Source organism: Panicum virgatum, chromosome 4N (assembly GCF_016808335.1).
Source record: "Panicum virgatum strain AP13 chromosome 4N, P.virgatum_v5, whole genome shotgun sequence".
Classification (NCBI taxonomy): domain Eukaryota; kingdom Viridiplantae; phylum Streptophyta; class Magnoliopsida; order Poales; family Poaceae; genus Panicum; species Panicum virgatum.
This window is the reverse complement of record NC_053148.1, coordinates 46,368,003-46,392,705: the sequence shown is the minus strand read 5'-3', so window position 1 is coordinate 46,392,705 and position 24,703 is coordinate 46,368,003. Positions and strand designations below refer to the sequence as shown.

Below are 24,703 nucleotides of genomic sequence, written 5' to 3'. Positions count from 1 at the left end.
GCCACCGGCTACGTTGAGGCTGGATCGAAACTCCGAGAAGGTCGACGAGGGCAGCCTCTTCGTGAAGATGTCAGCAAACCGGGAGGTAGTCGGGACATGGAGTACCCGAACATCGCCGATGGCGACTCTGTCGCGCACGAAGTGTAGGTCGATCTCCACGTGCTTCGTCCGCTGATGCTGGACGGGGTTGGTGGAGAGATACACGACGCTGACGTTGTCGCAGTAGACGAGCGTGCTCTTGGCGAGCGGGCTGTGGAGCTCCGCCAAGAGATGTCGCAGCCAGGACGCCTCCACCACGCCGTTAGCGACAGCCCGGTACTCCGCCTCGGCACTGGAGCGGGAGACAACCGGCTGCCGCTTGGACGACCAGGAGACCAGATTGCAGCCCAGGAAGACGGCGTAGCCGGAGGTGGAGCGACGAGTGTCCGGGCAGCCAGCCCTGTCAGCGTCGGTGTAGACCACCAGCTCAGCAGAGGACGAGCGGTGAAGTACCAGGCCGAGGTCCACAGTGCCACGGACGTACCGGAGGAGACCTTCAGCGCAGCAAGGTGTGACTCCCGGAGATCATGCATGTGGAGACAGACCTGCTGAACAGCGTAGGTGAGGTCCGGCCTGGTGAAGGTGAGGTACTGCAAAGCGCCGGCCAGACTCCGGTAGGCTGTAGGGTCAGCCACCGGATCACCCAGATCAGCAGACAACTTCGCCTGAGTGTCGACTGGAGTGGAGCAGGGCTTGCAATCAGTCATCCCAGCCCGCTCCAGAATATCGAGGGCGTACTGCCGCTGGTGCAGAAGAAGACTAGACGGGCGAGGCTCAACAGTGACGCCCAAGAAGTGGTGGAGCTGACCAAGATCCTTCATAGCGAACTCCTGCTGCAGAGAGGAGATGACACTCTGAAGCAACTGCTGACTAGAAGCTGTGAGCACAATGTCATCGACATATAGCAGCAGATATGCCGTCTCATCCCCACGGCGGTAGATGAAGAGAGACGTGTCAGACTTGGCCTCGGTGAACCCCAGTGTCAGTAAGAACGTGGCGAACCGAGAGTACCAAACCCGTAGAGCCTGCTTCAGTCCATAGATAGACTTGTTGAGCCGGCAGACCATATCCGGACGACTCGAGTCCACAAATCCCGCAGGCTGAGAGCAGTAAACAGTCTCTGACAAGGTGCCGTGAAGAAATGCATTCTTCACGTCTAGCTGGTGCACATGCCAAGTGCGCGAGAGCGCAAGCGAGAGGACCGTGCGCACCGTAGCGGGCTTCACGACCGGGCTGAAAGTCTCATCATAGTCCACACCAGGCCGCTGAGTGAACCCCGGAGAACCCAGCGAGCCTTGTAGCGCTCCAGTGTGCCGTCAGTCCGACGCTTATACGTCCAGATCCACTTGCCAGTCACCACATTGCTACCAGACGGACGCGGCACGAGGTCCCACGTCTGGTTGGTAAGAAGAGCCGCGTACTCCTCTTCCATCGCGCGACGCCAGTGAGGATCCGCCAAGGCGTCGCGGACAGAGGAGGGTACCGGAGAGACCCGCGGCTCTCCCTCGGTGGCGGAGAGAGTCGCGGCCTGGGACGCCATCCGCCGAGTCACCATGGGATGGATATGCCGAGGATCCCGATGGATGACCGGCGGGTGGTACACCTCCGGCTCTGCTCGAGAGGGTGCCGGAGGAGGCGACGGCGGCGACGTCTCCGATGTCGGCGTCGCAGGAGCCTCCGGAGCAGGAGGCGGTGCCGGTGTCGACGCGGAACGACGCCGGTACACCTGCACCGGCTCAACGTACCGCTGCGGCGCCGAGTTCGGCGCCGGACGACGCCGGTACACCTGCACTGGCTGAGCGTACCGCTCAGGTGCAGGGGAAGGCGCCGGGGCCGCGCGTGGCGCAGCAGAAGACACCGGGTCCGTGCGCGGCACGACCGGAGGTCCGGGGGCCGCGCGTGGCGCGACCGCGGGCACCGGGGCCGCGTTCGGCGCAGCAGGGATCACCGGAAGCGGTGCCGGTGCGCCGGGAAAACCACCGGGTCAGTCGGAAACAGAGACGCCAGCTCGGGATCAGAAGAAGGTGTGGAAGAGGTTGAGTAGGGAAAATCCGACTCGTCGAAGACGACGTGTCGGGAGATCAGAACGCGGCGAGAGGTGAGGTCAAAGCATCGGTACCCCTTGTAGTCAGGGGAGTACCCGAGGAACACACAACGAGTCGAGCGGGGCGCCAGCTTGTGAGAAGCGGTGGCGGAGGTGTTAGGGTAACACGCACACCCGAAGACCCGAAGGTGGTCGTAGCGAGGAGGGGTACCGAAAAGAGCGTGGTGTGGAGTGGGAGCAGGAGAAGCAGTGGATGGAAGGCGGTTGAGCAGGTAGGTGGCGGTATGGAGGCTCTTAGCCCAGAAGCGCGGGGGGAGAGAAGCCTGGATCAGAAGGGTGCGCACGACGTCGTTCGTCGTGTGAATCATCCGCTCAGCCTTGCCGTTCTGAGGAGAGGTATACGGACAAGACATACGCAGCTGAACACCCCGAGACAGGAAGAAAGACCGGGAGGTGGAGTTATCGAACTCCCGCCCGTTGTCACACTGGACGACCTTAACGGTGAGGCCGAACTGAGTGGACACCCAGGCAAAGAAGTGGAGGAGGGTGGGGAAGGTCTCAGACTTGGCGCGCAAAGGGAAAGTCCAAGAGTAATGAGAAAAATCATCAACAATGACCAGATAATATCTATAGCAAGACATGCTGAGTACAGGAGATGTCCACATGTCACAGTGAATGAGATCAAAAGCATGCGCAGCATGCGAAGAAGAAAAAGAAAACGGAAGTCTAACATGACGACCTAACTGGCACGCATGACAGAGGTGCTCAGCAGGAGCCCTAGTACATGGAACATCGGTACTACGGCGGAGTTGAGCCAAAACGTCGCGGCCGGGGTGACCAAGCCGGCGGTGCCAGGTGGTGGAAGAAGGCGTCACGGCAAAAGCAGAAGACGAAGAAGCCGAAGGCGAGGCAGCGAAAGCAGGAAGCCGAAGAGTGTAAAGGGGCCCCGGGCTGTCACATCGGAGGAGCGGACGCGGGGAAGCCGAATCCTTCACAGTAAGACCAGAGGAGTCAAATTCGATAGAACAGGAGTTGTCAGCAGTAAACTGGCGAATAGAAAGAAGGTTGTGAACCATTTGAGGAGCAACAAAAACATTAGGAAGACGAGGAGCAGAACCCACGGCGGTGGCAGGAAGGCAAGACCCATCACCAACCATGATAGAAGAAGGATAAGAGGGGTGTGGGGGTCGGACAGAAGAGAGGATACCAGCATCGGGAGTGGTGTGGAACGAGGCGCCCGAGTCGGCGATCCACTCGGTGCTGGTCGGCGACGTTAGTCCCATGGTGCTGAAGGACTGCGCCAGAGCGGCCTGGTCCCACCCCCCAGGCCAGGTCGGCTGCTGGCTGGGCTGAGCAGGGGGGGGTCCAGGACGGCGCAAAGAGTGGAGCAGCGCCAGTGAACATGGCCGTCAGCTGGAGCTGAGGACGGGGCCCCCCTCCCGGACCCTGGAACGGCCACATCGAGATGCGCCCTGACCATGGGTTGCTGAAGGATGGCCAGGGCATACCTCCAGCGACAGGGGCAGGAGCGGGAGCCGGAGACGGTGCTGGCGCGCCCCGACGGCCCCCACCCGTACCGGTGCTACCAGAAGCAGGGCCACCAGTGCCACCACCACCACCCCGTCGCCGGCAACGTCCACGCCCCCCCCCCCTCCTCCGGTCTGCCCGGCGGGAGCAGCACCAAGGAGGGAGGTGGCAGGAGCAGTGGAGGAGGCCGGTGGAGTAGCAACGAGCGCGGCGGGGGTGGGCGAGGACGATCCGAGCACGTGACCCCTGGTGATCTCCTCGAGGGCGAGGTCGTCCCGGACCTGCAGGAAGGTGGGGAAGGGCCTCTGGCGGGCGATCCAGCCCTTCAGGTGGTCGTATGTGCTGCTCAGTCCCCGTAGGACATTGAGCACCAAGACCCGATCGGACACTGGATCCCCGAGGTCGTGAAGAGCATCGGCCATGCTCTTCATCCGCCGGCAGTACTCACCGACGGAGAGGTCCCCCTGCACGAAGATGCGGAAGGTGGGGTCGAGCTGGAGGGCGCGGTACTCGGCGTTGCCGAGGAACTGCCCCTCGAGCGCCACCCAGGCCTGCCGCGCGGTGCCGCCGTGGGTCCTGACGAGGTCCTGAAGATCCAGGGAGATGGTCCCGAAGATCCAGGACAGGGCGACGCTGTCGAGGCGCAGCCACGTCACGTCACGCGCCTCGATCGGTGAGTCGACGAGGACGTAGCGGCGGAGGGTGAGGAGGACCTGGTCCCGCCAGCGGCCATAGGAGGAGGACGCGGGGTCGAGGATGACGGAGACCAGAGCCCTGATGTTCTGGACGCCGGCCGCCTGGAGGTGGAGCTGGGCGACCATGGGGTCAGTCGGGTCATACCGAGCTCCAGATCCAGCGGGCGGGGCCTGGTGGGAGGAGGTGCCGTGCTCGGGGTCGACGGGCTAGCCGGAGGAGACGCAGAGGAAGCGCTCCGCCTCGGCGACCCGGAGGGCGAGGGCGTCGGCCGTGGCGCGCTCGCGCTCCCAGGCGAGGGCAGCCACGCGGACCCGCTCCTGGGCCGCCGAAGCTTCCGACTTGGCGGCGAGGAGTGCCGCAGCAAGAGCCGCGTCGGCCTGCTGACCACGGAAGGCGGCGGCGGATAGCAGCGCATTCATGGGAGGCATCCCGAGCTCGGGCCACGTGGGATCGACGGCGGCCGCGGCGGCGACGGCGTCGTCCTGAGCGGCGTCAGGAGGCCCACGCGCGCCCGCGATCGCGCCAGGAACGTCCTGGGCGGCAGCGGCGGTGGTCTGGGCGGCTGCGGCGGCCACAGACCCTGCCTGTGCGGCTGCGGCGGCGCCAGGACCCGCCGGGGCGGCCAGGGCGGCGGCCCCAGGGCGGGTCGGAGCTCCCACGGCTGCAGCGGCGCCAGGACCCGCCGGGGCGGCCAGGGCGGCGGGCCCAGGGCGGATCGGAGCGGGATGGCCCGCGCCGGCGGCCGCAGTGCCGCCCGCGGCTGCGCCTGCGCCGGGAGAACCCGCGCCAGTGGCTGCAGTCATCGCGACGGCGGCGTAGGGCGGCCGCGGGCCTCCCAGGGCACGCATCGCGTCTGCAGCAGAGGAGGAGAGGGGCCAGGCGACGGCGGCGGCGCCCTGCGCGCTCGGAGCAGAGGGGGAGGGAGGGAATGAGGAGAGGGGAAAGGTGGGGGCCGGCGGCGCCGGCGGCCGGCCGGCCATGGCTGGCGGTGGCGGGCACCAGGGGAGCCGGCGGCTGGAAACAGAGGAGGCGTGAAACCCTAACCTAGGCTATTGATACCATAATGACGGGAATAATTGCTCTATTCCTCTAACCCTAGATGGGTGGGTATATATAGAATCTATACATGGGCCTCTAGATGGGCCTCTAGATGGGCCTCTATACACATGGGCTCAATATACTCCAACAATGAGGCTAGTTCTACTCAGTAGTTGTTAATTGGATTTGCATATCATATAAACCCAAGTGAGTTGCTATATGTTTCCGGAGTCTGTCCTCTTTGGGGGCTGGGTGCAACTTGAGTAAAATTTGGGCCCTTGGGTGTTAAACACTAATATCAAGAGCCAAACCTTGGATCTACTAATAAAATACGTTTTGTTTTCCCCTTCTCCCTAGGCTAGTGATGGCCGGAGTTTGTTCAGTGTGTCATCAGCACTTGATAATGCAGACCAAAGTACATTTGAAGCAGCAATTATGGGGGGAACAAAGTTATGCTCGCGGCACTTGCCTCAGGACATTATTTACTGTGTTGGTGGTGTCTCTGTATTCTTCCCACTCTTCACTCAATTTTTTGATGCTGCAACTGATGTTGTGCAATCTTGCCATTCATCTGTCGACAATGACAAATTGGCAGCTGAGGTGATTGAGCTAGTCGCAACTGTTCTGGATGGAAATGTATCAAATCAACAACAGATGTATCTTCTTTCTGGGTTACCTATTCTAGGCTTCTTGCTTCAATCAGCTACACCACAGCTCTTCACAACCAAAACTCTTTCCGCACTAAAGTATACATTCAACATTCTAAGGAAATGCGGTAATCTCTCTCTCCCTCCCCCCATCCCTCCCTCTCTCTCTCATGCAATAAGATGTTCATTACTAATACTTTTTCTGCATATTCAGGCATGTCAAAAGTTCTCCTGAAAGATGCTATCTCACATATTTATTTAAATCCACAAATATGGGTATATGCAAGCTATGAAGTACAAAGGGATCTTTATATGCTTGTGATAAAATATTTTGAAACAGACGGGAGGCTTTTACCACTTCTATGTGGACTTCCTTGGATTATTGATATTGTGTGCCGATATTACTGGGAAAAGGCTGATTCTAGGCATGTTGTTGCTTCCAAGCCTTTGCTGCATCCAGTTACCAAAGAAGTTATCGGAGAGAGACCTAAGATAGTTGAAATTCGCAAGCTTCGTCTTCTCTTTTTAAGTTTAGCAGAAATGAGCTTAAAGTAAGCACTTCCACTTCCTACCAAGTCTTTTCGATTCCATAGATGATATATATCTCAAAGTAGTATCCTTTTGTTTTGATCTCTTCTATAGATGATAGATATCTCTAAGTAGTACTCTTTCTTTCCACAGACAACATTACATTTTCATAGAAGTTTGTAGCAATCTATAAGCATTTTCTATTCGTAATATGACATGTTGGTTCACAGGCTAAGAATTTCTCCAGATGACATAAGAGCGCTTGTAGCATTTTTCGAGAGGAGTCAAGACATGGCATGTATAAGGGATATACTGGACATGATCATACGTGCTCTCTCACAGGGCTCAGTTTTGTCATCCTTTGTGGAGAACGTAAATTGCCTTGGTGGTTGTTGCATTTTCATTAACCTCCTTAAGAGGTAATATATTTTTAATTCTCTGAACCCAGAGCCAACTTCTATCGCTAATATAAATTTTGAGCTGCTTGACAACCCTAGAAGACAACAACAACAACAACAACAACATAGCCTTTTTTCCCAAGCAAGTTGGGGTAGGCTTGACAACCCTAGAAGACAACAAATTAATTTCAACAAGTTGTTATCTTTGACTCAACTATATAATGAGTGTCATTGTGTTTGTCCTTATCAAGCAAAGGCAAAGGTAAAATCCTGAAGTTGTAATGACCTTATACCATTGGCTGAACGAGAGTCAGCAATAGGAGATAGGTCTCCAGAAAGAGGGGAGAAAGAACATTCTAAGGGAGAAGATTTAGTTACTTATATACTTATCAAACCACTGAATCATGTTCCCATATTCCTCATGCGCTTTCTATTTTAAATTCGAGATTCATATCTATGTTCCTTATAAATTGTTTTGCAAGGTCCTTCTGTTTGCCTTCATGTTTTATGAATTATGCTTTCAAATGTTGCATATTGTTATCAGAGTAAAACATGATTTGAGAACAACAATGCATCAGATGTATTTAATGTAGGCAGTTACTATTTAATTTATCTAACACTAGATTTTTCTTCAGGGAATTTGAGCCAGTCCGTTTGTTGGGGCTTCAGCTCTTTGGAAAGCTCTTGGCTGGGGTTCCTTCTGAGAAGAAAGGAACAAATTTTTTTTCCTTACCCTTAGGGCAGTCTAGATGCATCTCTGAGAACCTCATGAAAGAAATAACAGCTGCACCTCAATTGTTCTTCTGTACAATTTCTGAAAGGCTATTCAACTTTCCGCTATCAGACAATTTATGTGCAGCTCTTTTCAGTGTTCTTGGTGGAATCACTCCACAACAGGTTATTGTACCAACTTCATGTCATATTGCTGTTTATCTTTAATTTTCTTTCACCAATCGTTTGAGTATAAGTTGTAGATGTGATCTGTTGTTTTCACTGTATAGGTCCTCCAGGAAAATTCTCAGTCTGATCCATCAAGGGATAAAAATTGCAATCTTTCAAGCTTGCCACCCTTTTCCGTTCCTCAGATTTTGGTCTGCATCTTTAGATATATGCATTCTTGTCAAGATTCCTCAGCACGCAGAAGAATCTTGAATGATCTTCTTGGTTTGCTGGACTCAAATCCTTCAAACATTGAGGCCTTAATGGTATGCATTATTTTCTTAGATTAACTTGTTAGTTATGAGGTGTTGATCCTGAAATGATTTTATCAGGAGCACAGTTGGAACTCTTGGCTTGAAACATCCACAAAGCTTGATGTATTTAAGGACTACAAATCAGTTTCTAAAGATGAGCTCAATGATGTGGAGACAGATGAACTAAATCTTGTGAGGAACTTGTATTCTGTGGTCCTTTCATACTACCTGCGCTCTGTTAGAGGTGGCTGGCATCAACTCGAGGCTACTGCTAATTTTTTCCTTTTCAAACTTGAACAGGTTGGGTGTTGTCTCATTCTTTCTTTATTTAATTTATTTGACCAGCTTGGTGGTGTATGCTGTTTTGCATGAATGATGATATTGAGATTCATGACCATGCAGGGACAGCTATCAAGCCTTGATTTGCTGAGGGACATATTTGATGATATTGCGGGGAGCCTGCTTCAGAAATCTGTGAAAGATAATATTTTCCTTTTTCAGCCTTGCTGTGATAATGTATTGCATTTTTTGAACCTTATACATGAGTTGCTTGTCAATCAAATGGGAATTAAGCTCTTGGTATGCTTCTAAACATACTTGTATTGAACAGAAAAAGGCATATTAACACATGCATGAGCAATATCTGTTCTTTTTTTCTGCAGTTTCCATCTCCCAATCTATCAGAGGAATCTTCACATGAAAACATGTGGAAAGAAGATATTAAGTCAACAGTAAATGATATTTTAAATACTGAGAGCAATGGTCAATGTACAAGGTACTAGTCAAATATGCATTCCAACCTATTTCTAAATATGTGTTCAAATATTTTGTAATAGGTACCTTAGAAATGGATTATAATCTAATGTCGGTAGTCCTGGAGCTTTTGTCTGCACCTTTTCTGGCCAATACACCAGTGCAAAAGTCGACTATGTGTGTCTACTAGTTGTACAAAACTTTTTACCAGGTAAGTGTAGTGGCTCTGGTGTTTTATGGTACAAAGCTTAGGATCACCGCCCTTGTTCCTTTGGATAGTGGTATATATAAATGATACATGGGTACCCATTCTGTATGTCATTATGATCACAATCCATGAAAGGTGGTGCAAAAGTCATTGCAGATGAGGCCTTTCAACAATCACCAGTCATTAGTCACAGATTACAAGATGAAACCCTATGGCCACATATTTCTGTCCTTTCATTCACTAGCCTCAGTACTATATCATTTCTTCGTTGTTCCCTTGTAGGATGTACAGTTTTTCTCTAACGTATATGTTTGGGATTGATTTCCTTGTATTCCTCCAAACCCTAATGGGTGGGCAATATAGTAGCCTTTACATGGGCCTTTAGATCGGCCAAACTATACACACCAACCCCCCCCCCCCCCCCCCCGCAGTCTGAACTACCGGCGCAGCGGAGTTCAAGACTGAAGAACAAAGAAAGCACACACAGGGACAACACCCCCCGCAGCCACAACTAGCCACCTGCGACGTTGAGGCTGGAGCGAAACTCAGAGAAAGTCGAGGAGGGAAGACCCTTGGTGAAGATGTCGGCAAACTGGGAGGTGGTCGGGACATGGAGGACCCAAACATCGCCGATAGCGACCCAGCGACCCGGTCGCGAACGAGGTGCAAGTCGATCTCCACATGCTTCGTCCGCTGATGCTGGACGGGGTTGGTGGAGAGGTACACGGCGCTGACGTTGTCGCAGTAGACGAGTGTGCTCTTGGCGAGCGGGCTATGGAGCTCCGCCAAGAGCTGTCGAAGTCAGGACGCCTCCGCCACACCGTTAGCAACAGCACGGTACTCCGCCTCGGCACTGGAGCGGGAGACAACCGGCTGCCGCTTGGACGACCAGGAGACAAGGTTGCCGCCCAGGAAGACAGCATAGCCGGACGTGGAGCGGCGAGTGTCCGGACATCCAGCCCAGTCAGCGTCGGTGTAGACAACCAGCTCAGCAGAGGTCGAGCGGTGAAGGACCAGACCGAGGTCCACAGTGCCATGGACGTAGCGGAGGAGACGCTTCAGCGCAGCAAGGTGTGACTCCTGGGGACCATGCATATGGAGACAGACCTGCTGAACAGCGTAGGTGAGATCCGGCCTGGTGAAGGTGAGGTACTGCAAGGCACCGGCAAGACTCCGGTAGGCAGTAGGATCAGCCACAGGATTACCTAGATCAGCAGATAGCTTCGCCTGAGTGTCGACAGGAGTGGAGCAGAGCTTGCAATCAGTCATCACAGCCCGCTCCAGAATATCGAGGGCATATTGCCGCTGGTGAAGGAGGAAGCCAGACGGGCGAGGCTCAACAGTAACGCCCAAGAAGTGGTGGAGCTGACCAAGATCCTTCATAGCAAACTCCTGCTGCAGAGAGGAGATGACACGCTGAAGCAACTGCTGACTGGAAGCTATGAGCACAATGTCATCGACATAGAGCAGCAGATAGGCAGTCTCATCCCCACGGCGGTAGATGAAGAGAGACGTGTCAGACTTGGCCTCGGTGAACCCCCAATGTCAGCAAGAACGTGGCGAACCGAGAATACCAAGCCCGAGGAGTCTGCTTCAGACCATAGAGAGACTTGTTGAGCCGGCAGACCATGTCCGGATGACTGGAGTCCACAAATCCCGCTGGCTGAAAGCAGTAGACTGTCTCGGACAGAGTGCTATGAAGAAACGCATTCTTCATATCCAGCTGGTGCACAGGCCAAGAGCGAGAGAGCGCAACCGAGAGGACCGTGCGCACAGTAGCAGGCTTCACCACTGGACTGAATGTCTCATCATAGTCCACACCAGGCCGCTGGGTGAAACCCTAGAGAACCCAGCGAGCCTTGTAGCGCTCCAGTGTGCCGTAAGCCTGACGCTTATGCGTCCAGATCCACTTGCCGGTGACCACATTGCAACCAGATGGACGCGGCACGAGGTCCCACGTCTGGTTAGCAAGAAGAGCCGCGTACTCCTCTTCCATCGCACGACGCCAGTGAGGATCCACCAGGGCATCGCGGACAGAGGAGGGTACCGGAGAGACTCGCGGCTCCCCCTCGGCGGCGGAGAGAGTCGCGGCCTGAGACGCCATCCGCCGAGTCACCATGGGATGGATATGTTAAGGATCCCGATAGATGACTGGCGGGTGGTACACCGCCGGCTCGACACGAGAGCGAGGCGGCGGCGGCGACAGCTCTGGTGTAGGTGTCGCATGGGCCTTCGGCGCCGGTGTCGGCGTCGAACAACGCCGGTACACCTGCACCGGTTGAGCGTACCACGCAGGTGCAGGGGGAGGCACCGGGACCGCGCGTGGCACAGCAGGAGACCCCGGGACCGCGCGTGGCACAGCAGGAGACCCCGGGACCACGCACGGCACGACAAGAGGCACCGGGGCCGCACTGTGCGCAGCAGGGATCACCGGAAGCGGTGCCGGTGCACCGGGAAAACCTGCAGGGAAAGGACAGACAGGTAAAGGTGGCTGAACCACCGGGTCAGTCGAAAACAGCGACTCCAGCTCGGGATCAGGAGAAGGTGTGGAGGAGGTGGAGTAGGGAAAATCCGACTCGTCAAACACGACGTGTCGGGAGATCAGGACGCGGCGAGAGGTGAGGTCAAAGCATCGGTACCCCTTGTGGTCAGAGGAGTAACCAAGAAACACATAACAAGTCGAGCGGGGCGCCAACTTGTGAGAAGCAGTGGCAGAGATGTTAGGGTAACATGCACACCCGAAGACCCGAAGGTGGTCGTAGCGAGGAGGGGTACCGAAAAGAGCGTGGTGTGGAGTGGGAGCAGGAGAAGCAGTGGACGGAAGACGGTTAAGCAAGTAGGTGGCGGTGTGGAGGCTCTCAGCCCAGAAGCGCGGGGGAGAGGCCTGGATCAGAAGGGTGCGCACGACGTCGTTCGTCGTGCGAATCATCCGCTCAGCCTTGCCGTTCTGAGGAGAGGTATACGGACAAGACATACGCAGCTGAACACCCCGAGAGAGGAGAAGGAACGGGAGGTGGAGTTATCGAACTCACGCCCGTTGTCGCACTGGACGGCCTTAATGGTGAGGCCGAATTGAGTGGACACCCAGACACAGAAGTGGAGGAGGGTGGGGAAGGTCTCAGACTTGGCGCGCAAAGGAAAAGTCCAAGAGTAATGAGAAAAATCATCAACCACCACCAGATAATATTTATAACCCGACATGTTGAGTACAGGAGATGTCCACAGATCACAGTGAATAAGATCAAAGGCATGCGCAGCATGCGAAGAAGACGGAGAAAAAGGAAGTCTGACATGACGACCTAACTGGCACGCATGATAAAAGTGCTCAGCAGGAGTCCTAGTACATGGAACATCGGTACTACGGCCGAGCTGAGCCAAAACGTCGCGGCCGGGGTGACCAAGCCGGCGATGCCAGGTGGTGGAAGACGGCGTCACGGCAAAAGCAGCAGACGGAGAAGAAGTCGAAGGCGGAGCAGCGGAAGCAGGAAGGCGAAGGGTGTAAAGGGGCCCCGAGCTGTCACATCGGAGGAGCGGATGCCGGGAAGCCGAATCCTTCACAGTAAGACCAGAAGAGTCAAACTCAATGGAACAAGAATTGTCAGCAGTAAACTGGCGAATGGAAAGGAGGTTGTGAACCATCTGAGGAGCAACAAAGACATTGGGAAGACGAAAAGAGCTAGGAGCAGAACCCACGGCGGTGACAGGAAGACAAGACCTATCACCAACCATGATGGAAGAAGGACAAGAGGGGTGTGGGGGTCGAACAGAGGAGAGGATACCGGCATCTGGGGTGGTGTGGAAGGAGGCACCCGAGTCGGCGATCCACTCGGTACTGACCGGCAGCGTCAGTCCTATGATGCTGAAGGACTGCGCTAGAGCAGCCTGGTCCCACCCCCCCAGGCCAGGTCGGTTGCTGGATAGGCTGAGTAGGCGGGGTCCAGGACGGCGAGAAGAGCGGAGCCGCACCGGTGAACATGGCCGCCAGCTGGAGCTGAGGACGAGCCCCCCCCCCCGGACCCTAGAAGGGCCACATCGAGATGCGCCCTGACCAAGGGTTGCTGAAGCATGGCCAGGGCGTACCTCTAGGGGCAGAGGCGGGAGCGGGAGCCGGAGTCGGCACGCCCCAACGGCCCCCACCGGTACCGATACCTTCAGAAGCAGGGCCACCAGTACCACCACCACCCCGTCCCCCCCCCCCCCCCCCCGCCGACGACGTCCACGCCCCCCCCCCCCCACCTCCGGTCTGCCCGGCGGGAGCAGCACCAAGGAGGGAGGTGGCAGGAGCGTCGGAGGAAGCCGGTGGAGCAGCAACGAGCGCAGTGGGGGTGGACGAGGACAATCCGGGCGCGAGACCCCTGGTGATCTCCTCGAGGGCGAGGTCGTCACAGACCTGCAGGAAGGAGGGGAAGGGCCTTTGGCTGGTGATCCATGTCTTCAGGTGGTCATAGGTGCTGCTCAGGGCTCGCACGACATTGAGCACCAAGACCCGATCGGACACCGGACACCCGACGTCGTGAAGAGCATCAGCTATGCCCTTCATCCGTCGGTAGAACTCACAGACGGAGAGGTCCCCCTGCTCGAAGGTGCGGAAGCTGGCGTCGAGCTGGAGAGCGCGGAACTCGGCGTTGCCGAGGATTTGCCCCTCTAGCGCCAGCCAGGCCTGTCACGCGGTGCCGCCGTGGGTCCTGACGAGGTCCTGAAGATCTAGGGAGATGGTCCCAAAGATCCAGGACATGGCGACACTGTCGAGGCGCAGGCCGCGCAGCCACACTACGTCCCGCGCCTCGATCGGCGAATCGACAAGGACGTGGTCGTCGAGGGCGTAGCGGTGTAGGGCGAGGAGGACCTGGTCCCGCCAGCGTCCGTAGGAGGAGGACGTGGGGTCGAGGAGGACGGTGACCAGGGCCCGGATGTTCTGAACGCCGGCGGCCTAGAGGTGGAGCTGGGCGACCATGGGGTCGATCGGGTCGTGCCGGGGTCCAGAACCAGCGGGCGGGGCCTGGTGGGAGGAAGAGGCGCCGTGCTCGGGGACGACGGGCAGCTGGCCGGAGGAGACGCGGAAGTAGTGCTCCGCCTCGGCGACCCGGAGAGCGAGGGCGTCGGCCGCGGAGCGCTCGCGCTTGGGAGCGAGGGCAGCCGCGCGGACCTGCTCCTGAGCCGCCGAAGCCTCCGACTTGGCGGCGAGGAGGGCCGCGACGAGAGCAGCGTCAGCTGTAGTAGCTCCGGCGACGATCTGCTTCCCGCGGAAGGCAGCGGAATGGATCCAGGCCAGCAGCGGCAGCAGCAGCGGCCACGGCGGCGGCGTTGGCCGCTGCGCCAGCACCCGGGGTGGCAGCTGCGGCAGCTGCCTCTGCGCCGGCGCCCGGGGCGGCGGCGGCGGCAGTGGCCGCGGCGCCGGTCCCTGCAGCAGCCGAGGGAGGAGGGGCGCCACCCGCGGCCTCTGCAATGGTGGCAAAGGCGGCAAAGGCGGCGGCGGGAGAGGCGAGTGGCGGCGGCGGCGGCACGCCGGCCCCTGCGGTGCCCAGATCCGGGCCGCAGGCGGCCCAGGCAGAGATGGGCGGCGGCGGCCGAGCACCAGCCCAGGCGGATGCGGGCGGCGGTGGCGGCGCGCCGGCCCCGGCGGCGCCCAGAGCCAGAGCAGAGGAGGCGCCCAGATCTAGAGCAGAGGAGAGGGAGGAGAGGGGAGGGAAGGAGGAGAGGGGAGGCGGCGGCGGCGGCCGGCGGCCGGCCATGACGCCAGCGGCGGCGGGTGGGGCCGGCGGCGCGGCTAGAGGGAGTGAGGGAGAGGGAAGAGGCTAGATACCATGTTTGGGATTGATTTCCCTGTATTCCTCCAAACCCTAATGGGTGGGCAATATAGTAGCCTTTACATGGGCCTCTAGATGGGCCAAACTATACACACCAACAGTATAAGATGTACACGTTAATCAACAGACACAACTAGAATGTACTGCATAAGCAATAGTGTACATGTTATTGTTAGTTAAACACTCGACATTAACACGGAAAATGAAGCTAACCAAAGAGTTAAGGTTCAGTGAGTGCCATTTTGTTTTCCAGGATCTAGATGACCTAATCTTCTTCACATGAACATGCATCTTTTCTGTATCCTTCCCTTTGTTTGAATTATGTGAAGTTTGCGAATTCGAAGTAGTTGGGCACTGGCATCGCCCCTAATAAATGTGTTAATTCCCAGCTTGCTTTGGACGGCTTGCAAATATTCTGATGGAAATGATATCAGTGATGATCGGTGGAGCTTCTTTGACAAGGTGTGGAGTATTATATGTAATTTGAACGGGAAAGGACCAAGCAAATTGCTGCAGAAGGATCCAAATGTTGAGGTTGCATCTTTGGAGCAAAGGCCATGTGGATTGGTGGAGTCTGTAAATGTCCCAGCTGCTGAAAAGGCTGCTGTTGTTGTATCTGGAGGTATCGGTACTGCATTAGGTGTAAAAGCGAATAGATTTGCTGAGAAAACTATAACGTCAAGGGAGGAGATAATTCCAAGAGTTTTCTTCCACCTTGTGATTCTGTACCTCTGCAAAGCTGGATCAGAAAATGCATCCAAGTGTGTCCTGCAGTTCATGTCATTGCTTCCAATTCTTCTTATTTCAGAAGATGATCAAAGCAAAAATAAGCTGCACTTTTTGATCTGGTATGTTTGATACTCTGAGCTGTCCCTCTGAATGTGTATAATGCCTTCCCCTTATTCTTTCTTTGTACAGGTCTTTACTAATTGTAAGAGCTCAGTATGGGCAGCTTGATGATGGCGCACGTTTCCATGTTTTTTCACACTTGATTCTGGAAACTATTATATATGGAAAGTCCATGTTGGTTACTAATATCTTAGGCAGAGATGATTCAACGGAAGTCACGAACAATAAAGAGACTGGATTCATTCTTAGCTTTATACAGAAGGATCGTGTTCTTGCCGCGGTTTGTTTCTGTGCCCTTTTTCTTGCCTTGTCTGGAATTGTTTTGTTGGCATGTACAGAATGAAAATTCATGACTTTGAGAGGATGTGTTTCAAGTTTCGTATATTTGATCAGTTCTGCTGAGTGCTCATCCCCCTAACAGATCAGCTTTATTGCTTTTCAGGCTACTAATGAGGTTAAGCACATGAAGGCTGTTCAGGCTGATCGCTTAAAGCAGCTGCAGGAACTTCAGTTTATGCTTAATGAGAGTTCCGCAAAGGAGACATGGTTAGTGCAGGCCATTGAAGATGAGATACATTTTACTGTCACTGCAGTCCTTTCAGCAGATGACAGTAGAAAAGCAGCTTCTCAACTTGCTTTCCATGAGGATCAGCAAATGATCGCGGTAACTAAGTATTTTTTTGATTCAACCAAGGAAAATACTAATTTAGGAGAAAATTGTCATGCAATAACTATTTACTTTATGTATCAGGATAAGTGGATTCATATTTCCCGTGCTTTGATGGATGAGAGGGGACCATGGTCTGCTAACCCTTTTCCAAATGATGTGGTGACTCACTGGAAACTTGACAAGACAGAGGATAGATGGCGGCGACGGTTCAAGCTCAAACGTAATTACAAATTTGATGAACGCCTATGTCAACCTTCACAGTCAAGGAATGAAAATACAGGTCCTTCAGCTGACCAACCATACATTAGTGCCAAAATTCCTGAGAAAATGAAGCGATTCCTTCTTAAAGGAGTACGGGGAATCACAGAGGACATTGGCTATGAACCATTTGAAGACACTAGCAATGCGAATGAATCTACCCAGATTAATCCTTTAGAAAACCAAAACCTGAATAATGCTGCAGATTCCTCTGATTATCATGCTACTGTACACGACAAGAAAGAGCCATCATCTACTAATGGAGATAATGATTATACAAAGGTAAAGAAAAAAACTTCTGTATAAATTTTAGCTGAAGGTACAGAACAATTGCTGATTTTTGTTGATTCTCCATTTTGCAGGTTCTTTGTTCAGTTCGTTGTGTTCTTGTAACCCCAAAGCGAAAATTAGCAGGATACTTAGATATCACACGAACTGTTATGCATTTTTCTTTTGAATTTTTGGTTGAAGGAACTGGAGGATCATCTGTATTCAGCAAATTTAAAGACAAAAAAGATTCAGATTGCAAGAACGATCTGGGAGGTTTTGACAGACTTGATGGATGTCGAGATGGTATGATTGAAACCAATGGTGTCTTGATGCAAAACCAATCTAACAAGATTAAACGTCACAGAAGGTGGAACATAGCCAAGGTATCTTTCTCCTCTGTTCTTACCTGTCATTTGCTCACTCCCTTGATCTCCTTCCACACATGTTTACAGATAAAAGGAGTTCATTGGACACGCTACCTACTACAATATACTGCGATGGAGATCTTCTTTGATGATTCAAGTGCACCTATATTTTTAAATTTTTCCTCTCAAAAGGATACTAAAAATGCTGGGACTCTGTTGGTTTCTCTCAGGAATGAAGCTTTGTTCCCGAAAGGAAGTACCAAAGGCAAAAACAGTATCATTTCATTTGTCGACAGGCGAGTTGCTCTTGAAATGGCTGAGAATGCTGGAGAAAGATGGAAAAGGAGGGAGATCAGTAACTTTGAGTACCTTGTGATTTTAAACACCCTTGCTGGAAGATCTTACAATGACTTAACTCAGTATCCTATATTTCCATGGGTATTGGCTGATTACACCTCAGAAAAGCTTGATTTCAACAAGTCATCAACTTTTAGGGATCTTTCAAAACCAGTTGGTGCTTTGGATGAAAACCGCTTCAAGGTGTGTTACTGCTGAGTAGTTATTTGTATTTGTAGGCTGTCATCATCCCCTATTCCCCTTATCATAACTTCTTATTGGGCAGGTTTTTGAAGATAGATATCTTAGTTTCTGTGATCCTGATATACCGAGGTTGGACCTTAATGAGTTTAATTTCATCCATTCCCAATTGTTCTCCTTGTTTGAATTTACTATATTTGCACCAGTAACCATGACTTTGTTCCCTGCAGTTTTTATTACGGATCTCACTACTCTAGCATGGGAATCGTTCTTCATTACATGCTTAGGCTCGAGCCATTTACAACTCTGCATCTAAGCTTTCAGGTTCTCACTTCGCTCATCATGGAATATTATCACACTTCCTTGAAAACTGAACATATTTCCTCTTCTTATCGAAACATTATTCATGAATCATGACTTGTTAATACAGAACTTCTCATGTCGTATTTCACCACAGTTCAAAAAAAATGTAATTTTGTCACAGTATTTTACCATTATGTCTGTCTGACTTGTGCAGGGTGGCAAGTTTGACCATGCTGATCGTCTGTTCCAGAGCATTGATAGCGCTTACAGAAATAGCTTATCAAGTACAAGTGATGTCAAAGAGCTTATTCCAGAATTCTTTTACATGCCTGAGTTTCTTGAAAATTCAAATTCGTATCATCTTGGTGTTAAGCAGGATGGTGAGCCCATAGGCAATGTTGCTCTCCCTCCATGGGCGAAGGTATTAATTCTTCTTGTGTCAGTTATATTTGTCATATTTCTTTTCTTGAGGATGAATTCCTTGTGCACCAGGATAGTTCTGTTGCTATTCTAATGAAAGTTAGTTCCGCTTTGCAAACCTAATGTGAAAAATCTCTACTGTTCTCAAATACAGAATTTTAGAATTAAATAGCCTAACATATCTAGCTTTCTCAATATAAAATAGATTTCCTCATGCAAGACATCCCAGGCTTAGTTGGGATAATATTTTTTTTGTATTCTGAATTTGTCCATTTTCAGTTTGCAAAATCAAACCTCGTAAGTTGTAATGTTACCAACTTTTGTATATAATTATGTCAGTTCACAACGTCAATTTTGAAGGTGATGATGTGTTAGCTTTCACATATACAGTACATTTCTTATATTATATAATAGTATGGTACTTCCCTCTATGATTAATCGATACAAAATTGTAGGGTTCGCCTGACGAATTCATCCACATCAACAGAGAAGCCCTTGAAAGTGAATATGTGAGCTCTAATCTCCATCACTGGATTGACCTCATCTTTGGTTACAAGCAACGTGGACAACCAGCTGTTGAGGTGCAACTTTGTTGCTATTTTCAGCATTCTTGAAACATTACCAGTAGAATATTACCTAACTATTGCATATATTTTGGATAGGCAGCAAACATATTTTACTATGTGACATATGAAGGTGCAGTTGATCTGGAAAATATGAATGACATGTTGCATAAATCTGCTATTGAGGATCAGATAGCGAATTTTGGACAGACACCAATCCAGATCTTCCGGATGAAACATCCAAGAAGAGGACCTCCCATCCCAATTGCTCATCCACTGTATTTTGCACCACAGTCGATAACATTGACTTCGAGTGTTTCTAGGTCAATCAGCCACATGTGTGCTGTGCTATTTATAGGTTTGTTGGAGAACACAGTTGTATTGATGAATGAGGGTCTCATATTGTCAGTAAAGCTGTGGTTGACAACACAGCTGCAGTCAGTTGGAAATTTCACATATTCTGGACCACAGGTTCTTCCTGACTAAACACACTACTGGACATTAAAACATTGGTATCCCAGTCAATTTTGTTTATTACATTTGTTCTTTATTTTTGTAGGAACATTTATTTGGAATCAGTTCAGATGTTATCTCTCCTCGTAAAATTGGCACTTTCCTTGCTGAAAACGTCAAGTTTGGAAGACATTGCTTAGCAACAATGCAAAATAATGGTGACAATTATTTGATTTTATGTGGAAATTGGGAGAACAGTTTCCAAATAATCTCTCTTAGTGATGGAAGAATTATGCAGAGCATCAGGCAACATAAGGATGTTGTTGGCTGTGTGGCAGGTACAAGAGACATTTAGTGAGTTTACGTTATCCATTTTCTTCCAAAGTTTCCTGAATTAAGCTACTAGATTTTGGCAGTGAGCAAAAATAATTATATTCAAACAAAAATATTCCAAATAATAACATACAAAGATCTTTTTCAGGCTTAAACCCCTAAAAAAGGACAGTAGCCAGTTGATGTATCTCTTCTTATTGTGTTTGTGGCATGCATGCATTCTGTAACATTTTTGAAAACTATGCATTCTGTAACATTATAGGATTTTTTTAATATGAATATAGTCTGTCGACCACTGCATAGAACAATTTTAGGCTTACTAAGTTGGATAACAACATGGTGCAGCAAGTCCATTCGTATTTTTTTTTGGGGTTTGAGGGAAACACAGCAAGGGAGGCCCCTGCTGAAACTTTATTGTAAATAAAACGAAAGTAAAGGAATACTTACAGAGCAGCTATAAAGCTGTGAGAGAGCTAAAGAAACAGAAAGAGAAAACAGACCCATTTGTATATTTTCAATACTGTGATGATATCTAATTAGATATTTCCTGGGCAAGGTAACTATGCTGCTATCTTTCCATCTTCATTACAATTCCGGCATATTGAAATAATATGATGGTCCTCAATATCCCAAATATTACTTCATCCTATAAAATTAACTGTGGTATTTTCCCTTTTTGTCAATAACATAAGACAAATCGATCGTTTACCCTGCAGTTTCATCTGATGGAAATGTGGTTGCAACTGGTGGTTATGACACAACTGTTATGATCTGGCATGCATTTCGAGGAAGACCGATTGATAAGAAATTGAGGACTGCCAATTTTGAACTTTCAGAAAAGGAACATGTTATAGTGGAAAGGCCTGTTCATATCTTTTGTGGTCATGATGACATCATAACATGCTTATTTGTTAGCACGGAACTGGACATTGTAATTAGTGGTTCAAAAGATGGGACTTGTATTTTTCATACACTGCGTGAAGGGAGATACGTTCGGTCCATTCAGCATCCTTCTGGTGTTGGTTTGTCGAAATTGGTTGCATCACAGCATGGGAGAGTGGTATTATATTCTGAGAATGACCTCTCGTTGCACATGTACTCCATCAATGGAAGACATATTGCTTCTTCAGCAACCAGTGGACGTCTCAATTGCATGGAACTTAGTTGTTGTGGTGAGTTCATTGCTTGTGCTGGTGAGAAGGGACAGGTAGTGTTACGTTCTATGCATTCTCTGGATATTGTTTGGATGTATGATGGAGCTGGGAAGACAATTACTTCTCTAGCTGTGACCCCTGAGGAGTGCATCCTAGCAGGAACCAAGGATGGTAGCTTGCTAGTGTTCTCAATAGAAAACCCTCTTGTTCGAAGGGGGAGCTTGCAACGAAATAGAATAAAGACCTCCACAACTGGATAAGTTTCATGTGGCAACAAGAAATCCACCAGATGAAAAATTATAGCTTCATGTAAGGTGTGCAAAGAGTTGCTTCTCTGTTGTTGTTTTTTGAACCGCAGGGCCCTTTTCATGCTTTTTCTTTGATGCTATATATTCCTTACACCATAATTATGTTCTATCAACTCACATTGTTTTTATGCCTTGTAGAACTAGTCCTGTGTTCATCTCAATATAACTGCGAGATGAACTGCCCCACTGTTTACTGTTTTTAATGTAGGTCAGATCAGTGTCTGTTTTATCTGGAACAATAAGAGTTAAGACTGTAACTCTTACAAAAAAAACATTGAACAAGAAAAGCAACAAGAATGCAGTTGATTACAGTTAGTCACGCTTTAATACCATATAATGAACTGAATCTATGTTATGTTTGGTAATTCAAGGTCTTTAACCTATCAGATCCAAAAACTTCATGTCAGGTTTAGTTCTAGACTTCTGTAAAACATTGTTTACTGCTGAATTCCTGAGTAGTAGTAAAATGCCGAGTTTCATCTTATAGACTGATTTCTTGGCTTTAGCAAACTACTCTACCTTTTCTTTGGCTGAAAATACTAAGTGCTGAATTTCCTTGAAACCCTATGCAGGTCATTACCAGCTTATAGAACTGTTCTCGCGACAATGTACTCTGTACATAATAAAGCACAGTTCTGTCTTTCGAGATCACTACATAAAGCTGACATTCAGGAATGAGCATTGTCATGATATTCAGCTTCTGATGGCCATTGAGCGCTCAATCTGGATGCATTGAACTTATGCGCTTCAGGGTACATCAAGATATTCAGTTGATGATGGCCCTTATTAAGCACTCAATCTGACTGCATCGGACTTATGCTGATTGACACTAGATCCATAGTTGACTTTAGGGTAGACGCGTAGCAACTTTACTTGTCCAGCCTACACAATTGTTAGCGGGCGGAGCACTCCACTTCAGGTGTTTGTGGAGAGGGTAGACAGACTCCCTGCAACAGTCTTTGTATGTAGGGTTCTCTTGTATGTATTAGATTAGCCAATGCGTTTTGTAGTTACCAAAATACAAATTGTAAATGGACCATTTCGATGTGAAGAGCGTTAGAAAGCATCTTCAATTATCAGCTCTTGCAATTTTATCGAAGCATGGCGTCAAATTTTAGGATTTTCAAATGAAGTACAACTTCCGGTCTCTGCACCAACTGAAAATGCATACGCCATTGCACTCATTTATGGCTTTATCTGTCGATTGATCAAGACGTTCTGGTATGTCCAAAATCATCATTGATTTTCGGCTCGCGGCTGCTGTTTGATTCGGTTTATTGGGTATGATGTCATGTTACTCGGCTCACACTAGTCGTGCACATGCAAATTTTTTTTTTAAAAAAAAGAGAAAGGTACGCACACGCTCATCCTTTTGCCTGATATGTGTGATGAGGTTTGGTGCGGTCGGCACGGAGAGTCAAACGATGTGCTCTTACTCCGTTGTGGCACTATTCTGAAATCTGAATCTGTCTCCCTCCGTTGTGCCGATTGCCGAACTCCTGCTGCTTGAGGCCGGAATCTCCATCATATCATACTCACACGCATGGAGAACAGGCCTCTATTCCAGCTGCCAGATTTCGGCACGAGCTGTGACTAGCTGATGAGCACAGCTGCTGGTTTCAAATCTGTTGGTTACTGATTCTTCCCAGCGCCACACGCCCACAACTTTCATTTGTGTGCCTATTCGGGTAGGATAAGCTGGCGGGGAAGAGTAATGCTTGGAAATTTGCTGGCGGGGAAGAGTAATGCTTGGAAATTTGCCTTTCTCGCACTACTAGAAAACGGGTCATCGGTCCAGACCAAAAATACCATTGCTGTTTCACCCGGTACTGATACGAGCATCAGTACCGGGTGCAACGACAACTGGTACTTTTTTATCTGGACCAATAGCACGAGGTGTCCAGAAGAGCCTTTGGCACTGGGCTATGGCACAACCCGGTACCAATGATTAAAAATTGGCACCGGCTTGTGCCAAAACCTGGAACTAATGAAAGAAATACATTTTGGCACCGGGTGATAGCACGCACCGGCACTAAAAGTCGAGTTTTAGCACCAGTGGAAACAACCACCCGGTACCAAAAGATTGTGGGCGGCCTCTCCGTTCCAGATATTTGTAAGTACTGCGCGCCGCTCTTATCTCTCCACCGCTCTCATTTCTCTGCCTCTCATCTCTCTACCTTATCCTTTGGAGTGCTGGGCGCCGGCCGCCGCCGCAGGGCGCTGCTGAGGGCCGCCGCCGGCGCGGGAGCCGGCCGCTGCCGCCGTGGGGAGCATGGGCCGCCATGGCTACGGGAGCCAGCCGCCGACGCCGTGGGTGCACAGGTCTGCGCCGGCCATGGGTGCTCTTTTTTTCTTACTTTTTTTTGAAATAGAGATGCATGTGGGATTCTATGGATTGTATCTATTTTATGAGATTGTATGAATTGTATCTATTTTGTGAACGATTCTTTGAATGATTTGTCGGATCTATGAGTTTTTTGTTTGGGTCGATTTAATATTTGGTGGTTCATTCTTTCGAATGAATCTCTGTACTGCTAGTGGAGGATGGGAGGGGAACAGGAGAGAGTGCAAGGAACAAAACGGGAGAGGATGAGAGGGGGAACGGGGCGTAGCGGCCTTTGGTACCGGGTGATTTACCCGGTGACATAGTCAGACGTCATTAGTCTCACTTTGCTAGCATCGGTTGGAGAACCGGGACTGAAGTTTGTTTTCAAACGGTACTAAAAGCTCTTTTTCTAGTAGTGTTGGACGACCCATCAGCCTCGACACATGAAAGAAAGTAAGGTGGTTCGTGTTAGATGTATATGTATCTCTTGTATTTTCTCCATTGTATAAGGGGTTTTATGCATATTTCCTAATACCTGTATATGTATATATTCGGGCCTAGAACCCTCATGATGAATACAAGTGCTATTCATAACATGGTATATATTCATAACATGGTATCAGAGCCAAACTTTAGGGTTAGGGTTCCTCTTCTCTCTCCCTGGTCCTCTGCACGTGGCACTTGCGTGCAAATCCCTTGCTGCTTCGTTGTGCAGCTTCTTCATCGCGATCGATCGTTCGCATCGCCGCCGGGATTCCTCCGCGCCGCCGTCGGGATCTTCCGCCCCGAGCCGCGCCGTCGTCGGGATCCCTCCGCGCCGCTGCCGAGATCTTCCGCCCCGAGCTGCATCGCCGACTGGATTCCTCTGCGCCGCAGTCGAGATCCCTCAGCGCCGCCACCAGCATCTTCCGCCCCGAGGCCGGACCGCCCGTCTGGATCTCTCCGCGCCGCCGCTAGCATCTCCCGCCCCGGGGCCGGACCGCGCCGTCGGGCCGCGCCTCCTGGTCGGGCTGTGC

At 50.8% G+C, this 24,703-nt stretch overlaps 1 protein-coding gene across 8 annotated transcripts in view; it reads left to right on the top strand.

Moving 5' to 3' along the window:
* LOC120668450 (BEACH domain-containing protein B-like) overlaps positions 1-22,460 on the top strand; it is a 50,994-nt gene extending 28,534 nt beyond the window's left edge. For 4 of the 8 annotated variants that reach the window (XM_039948166.1, XM_039948165.1, XM_039948164.1 and 1 more), the window contains 22 exons: positions 5,702-6,119; positions 6,206-6,542; positions 6,750-6,938; positions 7,553-7,814; positions 7,919-8,122; positions 8,189-8,410; positions 8,513-8,689; positions 8,773-8,885; positions 15,268-15,726; positions 15,797-16,007; positions 16,170-16,391; positions 16,479-16,937; positions 17,018-17,308; positions 17,378-17,830; positions 17,913-17,959; positions 18,058-18,151; positions 18,345-18,551; positions 19,006-19,131; positions 19,213-19,584; positions 19,673-19,904; positions 20,616-21,367; positions 21,934-22,460. In XM_039948166.1, coding sequence (XP_039804100.1) covers positions 5,702-6,119; positions 6,206-6,542; positions 6,750-6,938; positions 7,553-7,814; positions 7,919-8,122; positions 8,189-8,410; positions 8,513-8,689; positions 8,773-8,885; positions 15,268-15,726; positions 15,797-16,007; positions 16,170-16,391; positions 16,479-16,937; positions 17,018-17,308; positions 17,378-17,830; positions 17,913-17,959; positions 18,058-18,151; positions 18,345-18,551; positions 19,006-19,131; positions 19,213-19,584; positions 19,673-19,904; positions 20,616-21,313 — 5,793 coding nt within the window. In that variant the 3' untranslated portion in view covers positions 21,314-21,367; positions 21,934-22,460. Of the gene's footprint in view, positions 1-5,701; positions 6,120-6,205; positions 6,543-6,749; positions 6,939-7,552; positions 7,815-7,918; positions 8,123-8,188; positions 8,411-8,512; positions 8,690-8,772; positions 8,886-15,267; positions 15,727-15,796; positions 16,008-16,169; positions 16,392-16,478; positions 16,938-17,017; positions 17,309-17,377; positions 17,831-17,912; positions 17,960-18,057; positions 18,152-18,344; positions 18,552-19,005; positions 19,132-19,212; positions 19,585-19,672; positions 19,905-20,615; positions 21,368-21,933 lie in introns of those variants that run through there. The other 4 variants (XM_039948163.1, XM_039948162.1, XM_039948167.1 and 1 more) reach the window with 4 other exon arrangements.
* The last annotated feature ends 2,243 nt before the right edge of the window (positions 22,461-24,703 follow it).